The 7,527-nt window shown below is 39.5% G+C and overlaps 1 protein-coding gene across 1 annotated transcript in view; it reads right to left on the reverse strand.

The window, feature by feature from the left end:
* Positions 1 to 4,798, reverse strand: part of LOC103729540 (zinc finger protein 791-like) — a gene marked incomplete at its 5' end in the record, with an annotated part of 11,678 nt that extends 6,880 nt beyond the window's left edge. The window contains 2 exon segments of the mRNA XM_029560701.1: positions 2,815 to 2,820; positions 4,683 to 4,798. Coding sequence (XP_029416561.1) covers positions 2,815 to 2,820; positions 4,683 to 4,798 — 122 coding nt within the window.
* Between the last annotated feature and the right edge of the window lie 2,729 nt (positions 4,799 to 7,527).

Raw genomic sequence — 7,527 nt, forward strand, 5'->3', positions numbered from 1 at the left:
GAATCAAACTCTGATAAGTAATTATATATGCAGACATAACTACAGGAACCAGGATAATGGAAAGGAAACAGGAAGGTAAAGGAAAAGAAAGAACCTAAGAATGAGAACAGTAGGAAACAGGTGTTACTGAAGGAGATATGGATAAATATGGGGTTATTTAAATGGTAGGGGGACAAGGAACCTTGGGGATAAAGGGAAATAATTGTAATGTTTTTAAAAGAAAACCCCAAATATATCGAATCGTCTGCTGCAGACACTCAGAAGTGGCACATGACATAAAATATGGTGTGTAAAATTATTTCAGTGGTAAACTTAAAAATATACCTATAATAAGCTCAGCATGTTGGCTCAGACCTTTAATCACAGCACTCAGGAGGCAGAGGAAGGCAGATTTCTATGAGGTCAAGGCCAGGCTGGCCTACAGGTCGACATAGCTAGTTGCAAGCCAGCTTGGGCTACAGAGAGACCCTGTCTGAAAAAGAAAGGAAAAAAAAATACAAAAATAAAACAAAACAAAAAAACTATAATCTTTCTGAAACTCTTTATAGGAACAATATAGGAAATAATGTGGAGACAACCACTTTCCCAAAGTACGCTGAATGGCTGAATGGCAGAAACAGAGAGATGGTTCAAGTATTGAATGGGAAGAGTCATGTGGGACATTTACAGTGTTCTGTGTATTCCTTTTTTTTTTCTGAACTTTTTGAGATGGTCTCTCTCTGTAGCACCAGCTGGACTGCATCCATCTACATAGGTAGACCAGGCTGTCCTCGATTTCATGTAGATCTGTCTGTCCCTGCTTCCCTAGGGCTGGGAATAAAGGCATGCACCAACACAACTTTCAATTTCTGATCTTAACAATGACTCACAATGAATAACTGAATAGCCTGCAAAAACTCATTGGTAGCTGGGCATGGTGGTGCATGCCTTTAATCCCAGCACTTGGAGGCAGAGGCAGGTGGTTCTCTGTGAGTTCAAGGCCAGCCTGGTCTACATAATGAGTTCCCGGAAACCTGGGGCTACAGGGAAACCCTGTCTCAAAAAGACCAAAAAACAAAAAGCAAACAAACAAAAAAAAACCTCATTGGTTGGTAACATTAACATCAGTGTAATCAACTATATAGAAAATTTTCTAAGAAAATTATAAAAAATATAGCTTTTTTAAGTTAAAAGGTAAAAGAACTGTTCAATTAAAAGAAACCCTCTAACTGTAGTAATCCACTTGAGTTCCTGAAATGGTTGAATACATTTGAACAAATTTTCCCCCCTTCTGCAAACACTATTTCATTTGCAGGGTGAACATGAGGAAAGAAGACAATATATTGAGTAATATCTCTAGAACTCTCATTCCTGGGTCACTGAGTGACAGGACTGATTGATTCATCACATAAAGAAAGACAAGAGGGGCCTGCAGACATGGTTCAGTGGTCAGATACTGGCTACTGTTACAGAGCACCCAGGTTCGGTTCCCAACACTCAGGTGGTGGGTAACAATGTCCTTAACCACAGTTTCACTTCCAGTGGATTCCAAACCCTCTTCTGACCTCCATGGGCAGTGCAGGACACGGAAGCACTTACATATATGCAAGCATCACCCTCATAGAGTATCATAGTTTTTTTCTCCACAGCTGTGACAAAATACTCTGACCAATACCAACTTGAGGCGTAATGGTTTATTTATCGAACATTTCCCAAGTCACAATTCATCAGGGAGTCCAAGGTAGGAACTCAGAGCAGGAAACTGGAGGTAGGAGCAGGAGCATAGTCTTTAGAGGACTGATACTTGCTTACTTGCTCCCCTGGCCCTTGATCAACTTGCATTGTTATACAATACAGGCCCACCTCCCCAGGGATGTCAGCACCCAGAATGGGCTGGACGATCCCCCCTCACTCAATAATCAAGAAGATGCCCAGACACATTCACAGACAAGTCCAAAGGAGATAATCCCCCAATTGAGGCTCCCTTAACCCAGATATATCAAGTTGACACAGAAGCTATCCAGCATAACTGATCCCTTGTCAACTTGATACACAAATACATCACTATTAAACCACAACCTATTGATTTCTTGTCCCTCAAATATGATGTTGACATTAATATCACAATATAAGACAGTACAAACATTACAGTGTCAAGTCTCTGCTGCTCTCTGGGATCCCTTCAAGCTTTCAACACCAGAACCATTCAGGAGACTTTTACATTACCAAGTCTGCTTCCAGCTTGAGTTGGAGTCTCATATCACCTCTGGATCCCAGGTCCTGTGCTGACCCTGAGAAAATACTTTGCAGAAGATTTTGCCAAAGTGATGCCGGTCTCTTTTTAATTGCAGGTGATTGTTCAGCTCCAGCTAACCAGCATCAATTGTCCCCATAAAGAAAATGCTTAACTTCAGTCTCTTAATCACAGCGGATTCTTCAGTCCCAGAAAATGAAACCAAAGGGTCTCAATTCAAGATATCACACAAATGGCCCTTATAGTCTCTGCTTCCTTTTGAAGCTTCACAAGCAAGGCCTTCATTGTGCACAACTCTTTCAGCATATGACAGTTCCAAGCTCTACAGCAATAGAGTCTAAGCACTGGATGGCTTTTCCAGCATTAAATTTCTGAATGCTTCCATAATCCTCCTAAAAACACCAAGGTCAGGATTGTCAAAGCAATGCCCCACTATCTGGTACCAATCTCGATTTACTTTGTTTCTTCAATTCAGTAACGAAATACTTTGGCTAATACAAAATTGGGAAGAAAACAGTTTTATTTTCTCTTAGTTATTCTGGGACACAATTCATCAGGGAGCCCAAGGTAGGAACTCAGACAGGAAACTGGAGGTAGGGAAGAGGCACAGGCCATGGAGGAGCATTGCTTACTGGCTTGCTCTCCTGGCCTCTGATCAACCTGTATTCTTATACAACATAGGCCCACCTTCCCAGTGGTGGCAGCACTCGAGTGGGTGGGACACTGGAACCCTCCCACATCACTCAATAATCAAGATGATGCCCCACAAACTAGGCCACAGCCAAGTCCAAAGGATGAAATTTCAAAATGAGGTTCCAAATCCCAGGCTGTCAAGTGGACACTAAAGGTATCCAGAAATTTTAAAAAGAGTTAAGAGGAAAGATTAGAAGTTCTCAAACATTAGTACATAAAATATTTTTCCACAGTCACAAGCTCAGAATAGGAAATACGTGAGGAAATGTTGGATTAGTTCAAAAATTTTCCACCACTCTCATGTCACATTTATCAATGTGAAGAGTTCCTAGATAAAGATAGTTCACAACTTGATTATGATAACATTTATTTTGTGAAATGCACTATGAATTTGTGCTGCACATCATGACATGTGAAGAACACACTGTACATGACTCATGCTCTGTAGTGAACATGCACCCTCCTTCATGTTATTAGTGTTCTTCAATCAGAGCGTATTAAATCCATTCTCTGGTTATTTTCCAAGGAGAACGTATAGTGATAACTAAGGTACTCCCTCTTTTATTTTGTATTCTTTTATTTTTTAAACTTTTTGAAACAGAGTCTCCCTGTAGCCCCAGCTGTCCTGGAACTCACTAGTGAGATGAGGCTGGCTCACAGGCATCAACCTGCCTTTGCTTCTCAAGTGCTGGGATTAAAGGTATGTACCTCCACGCTTGCAACTAAGGTAATCTCTATGTTTTTAGCTTATTTCTAATTTGAAACTGAATTTTATCTATTTTCTCTCATATTACCACACAGTCCATTGTGGATTGTTTTCATCTGATCTACAATTGAAAAAAATTATTTAGCAGATTAATATTAAACTTTGGCTCCATCTTTACACACAGGTCTTTATCCTTCTTTACTTATGTCCTCTCAACTACGCCCCTTATTTATCCACTTAAACTTACCTGGTTGGCTACAGCCTCCCCTCTCTTCACATTCCAGGGATCTTTGCTTTGCTCCAGGCAGGAGACCAGAACAGGCTTACACACAGCAAGTCCTGCATATGAGAAAGAGGACAGGATGCTTGCTGGACTCTTTAGAAAGTACCAGATTTGTAACACAGCACTATGCTCCACTGATAATACTCAGAAAAACAACAGTCTCTGAATAACTACACAATTTTTATTTTCTGACAGTCTCATTAGAATATACAGGACTTTTTTCAGTTTTCGTATTGTGAGTTCTATCACTGATTCACAATTCAGCTATGGCAATAGAACTTTAAGATTCTGGCTACAGGGACTGGAGAGAGAGATCAGTGGTTAAGGAAACTGACTACTCTTGCAGAGGATTCACGTTCAATTCCCAACACCCACATAGCAGCTACAATCCATCCTTGACTCCAGTTCCAGGGAAACCTGATACTGGTGCACTCATGTACATGCAGGCAGCACACTTAGACACATAAAAGTAAAATATATATGTAAAAGAAGATTCTGGCTATGGGGTTAAAGTATCATGTTCAGTATGTAGCTGAAATTAACAACAAAAATAATGAAAATGGATAACTCCTCTAACAAGTGGAAACGGAAAGAAATGATTAAACATAAACGTGTTCTTCACGATGCCCAGATAGTCCCATGACCTAATTTTTAAAGAATCCAAGACTTAATTAGCAAAACTAACATATGCACAAAGTAGGTTATAATTTGTCAAATGATCCAGGAGAGTAAAAAATTCTCCAATAAAAATCTCCTCACCTATAGACACCAGATTGTGGTAGTTCTCCAACATCACTTCACTGTACAAAGCCCTCTGAGCAGAATCTAGGCATTCCCATTCTTCCTGGGAGAAGTCTATGGACACATCCTTGAATGTCAATTCCTGAATTAAATGAGAAATCTGAATTAATAAAAAGGATATTTCATACTGGAGTAACTATCTATAATCTACTCACAAACTCTGTGCAAAAAAGACCCTACAAATTTTTATGGAGATTATGATGTTAATGAGCATAGCACATATATTAAGCCATCACCATAGGAACTGCATTTCACTCCTATATTAGTAGCATACAAGACCAGTAGTATATATTTATCTGATGTAAAGTTACACTGATTATAAGTCTGCTTCATAAATTCGAATGTTTATAACCATGCACTTTAGTCCTAGCTGAAACACAGATTTTCACCTTAACATGATCTTTGGCTGGACCTGACTTAACCCTTTCCTTACAGACTTTGCAGTGAGGCCAATGCCCCAGGTACAAAAGACATGTTCTCCAACAGCACTGAGTAGAAGATTGCAGGAAATAAAGAGCTCTGTGTCCTCTCCTCCACAGCAAGAAGACACAATCCTTGTAAAGAAAATCCTACACTCTGCATGTACTATAGAAATTATAGAAACAACAGGCCATCATTATTCTCACCATATTTTATAGTGATTTCTTCTATCATCATTTATGTACTTAAAATTTACCTAGAAGGAGCACACGGGCTGACTTATGTACATCACAATAAGAGGATCTGAGAAAGGGCTCCTCACCGAAGAGTAACAAAATCATGAAGACAAGATCCAACACCTGCTGAACAACGTTGACACTGTGTACACAAATGCTTCCAAAATCAGACAACTACATGTGTGTAACATTTGATAAAGGGAGCTCTTTTCTGAGGATGAAACAACCAGTAAAGGAGGCAGTGCTGTGATTCAGCCAACAGAGAGAAAGAGAGCCTGCCTCAGAATCTCCACTTTGAGAACTCAGCATTTAGCAAAGAAATGAGAAAGATTTCTTTCTCTAAAGAAAGGAAGAAAAGCACAAGTGATGAAAGGAGAGAGTCTGCACTAAATGTCATATTTCATGTGCTTCATCCTGTAAACTACCAGAGGAAAACTTATTCCTAACAAATTAAAAACAATGATGTCAATGTCTGATATTTGGTGATGAGTAGTTCAACCAAGGGAATCAACTACCCTGAGACAAAAGAATACAGGTGTCATCAAACCAGCAGCACATTCCATCAGCCCTGTGATATTGGTGGGATTAAATGTTGAGCAAAATAATACAATATCTGAATAAAATAAAACAAAAATGTCAGTTTTATGTACAGTTCAAACAACAATACAGTGGCATATGAGGACCCAAGTCCATCCTCCTTAGAAACTGAAGACTGACATGTTTTAATTTTCACCTATCATATCAGAAACATTTTTGAGAAGGTTGGTCATGAATTCATTGGATTAGGCTGGAAAGCATAAGCACTGGAGGACAAAATGGAGAGGTGGATATGCTACATAGGTGATACATATGAAATGTGGCCCGGGTATGGTGGTGCAGGCCTTTACTCCAAGGACTCATGAGGTAGAGGCACGAGGATCTCTGTGAGATCCAGGCTAGCCTGGTCTATAAAGCTAGTTTCTGAATGAGACAAGATTACAAGTTCAAATTCCCAAACACTGAGAAAGAAAGTGTACGAGATCCAGACCCTTGGATGTATTTACCTGAACAGAAGCCATCTCTCTCCTTCTGTGAGTTTCCTTTCTAGGCAATACATAAACAGTCTCTCTCTTTCAAGAAACTTTTTTTCAGTTTACTGAAAATTCTCTTCACCTGTCAACATAAAAAGAGGAAGAAACGGGACAGAAAACAAAACAGGCCCCTGTACTGTCTGCTGTTACAGTAGATGCACAGGAAAAAAGCTCAACAAGGAGACTCCATAGAAGTTTCTGCTTTTATGCCTTCAAGTGGCCCGCCCTGCCAACAAGATCAAAAATTTCTACTACATTCAGGGACTGTAACTCTCTCACCTCCTAATTAAACAAGGCAGAGTAACATGGTTTTTATCCATTGCAACAGAGGGTAAAGTAAGCTCTCTTTCAGAAGCACTGGTAGCTTACCACCAACCTCACTCTGTTCTGCCTGCAACACTCATTTAAACAGCACTGATGCGTCTACTTAGCTTCATGGACAAAATGGGGGGGGGCTCAAGTGAGAGTTTTTCTTTTAAAGGCTGAAGTTCAGGATTAATTCACTGTGAGTTTTAAAAGTCTATTCTTGGGACTATAGAGATGTTTCAGAGGTCAAGAATACCGGCTGCTCTTGCAGAGGACGTGGGTTCCATTTGAAGTACCCACATGGTGTTAACAATTTTACTGAACACCTGTTCCAGGGGTTCCCACTGTCTTCCGGCCTTCACAGACACTGCTGATATGGCTGCACATACATACACGCAAGCATAACAGTTTCACACATGAAAAATAATAAATAAATAAATAAGTTTTAATAAAACTGAAAGCACTATTGTCTGAGGACACCATATTTTACATATCTGTGACATTACCATGATATTTTGTTACACATATACATTGGATAATGATCTGGTCAGTCATTAATATATCCACATGTAAAATTTTATCCTTTCCTAAGGTATTTGTATCCAAATTGATATTTTCTAACAACTTTAATATATAAAATGCAACTTGGATTATTTTATTTACCTTGTGGTGGCATAGAACAGAAGAACTTAGTTAAGCCCTGAAGCCATGACACTGTTTCTGTTATTTACCCCACATCTTCCCCATTCATGTAAACTTCCATTGTACCTCCACCATCT

This window comes from Nannospalax galili, unplaced genomic scaffold (assembly GCF_000622305.1).
Source record: "Nannospalax galili isolate Female #2095 unplaced genomic scaffold, S.galili_v1.0 scaffold2751, whole genome shotgun sequence".
Lineage (NCBI taxonomy): Eukaryota > Metazoa > Chordata > Mammalia > Rodentia > Spalacidae > Nannospalax > Nannospalax galili.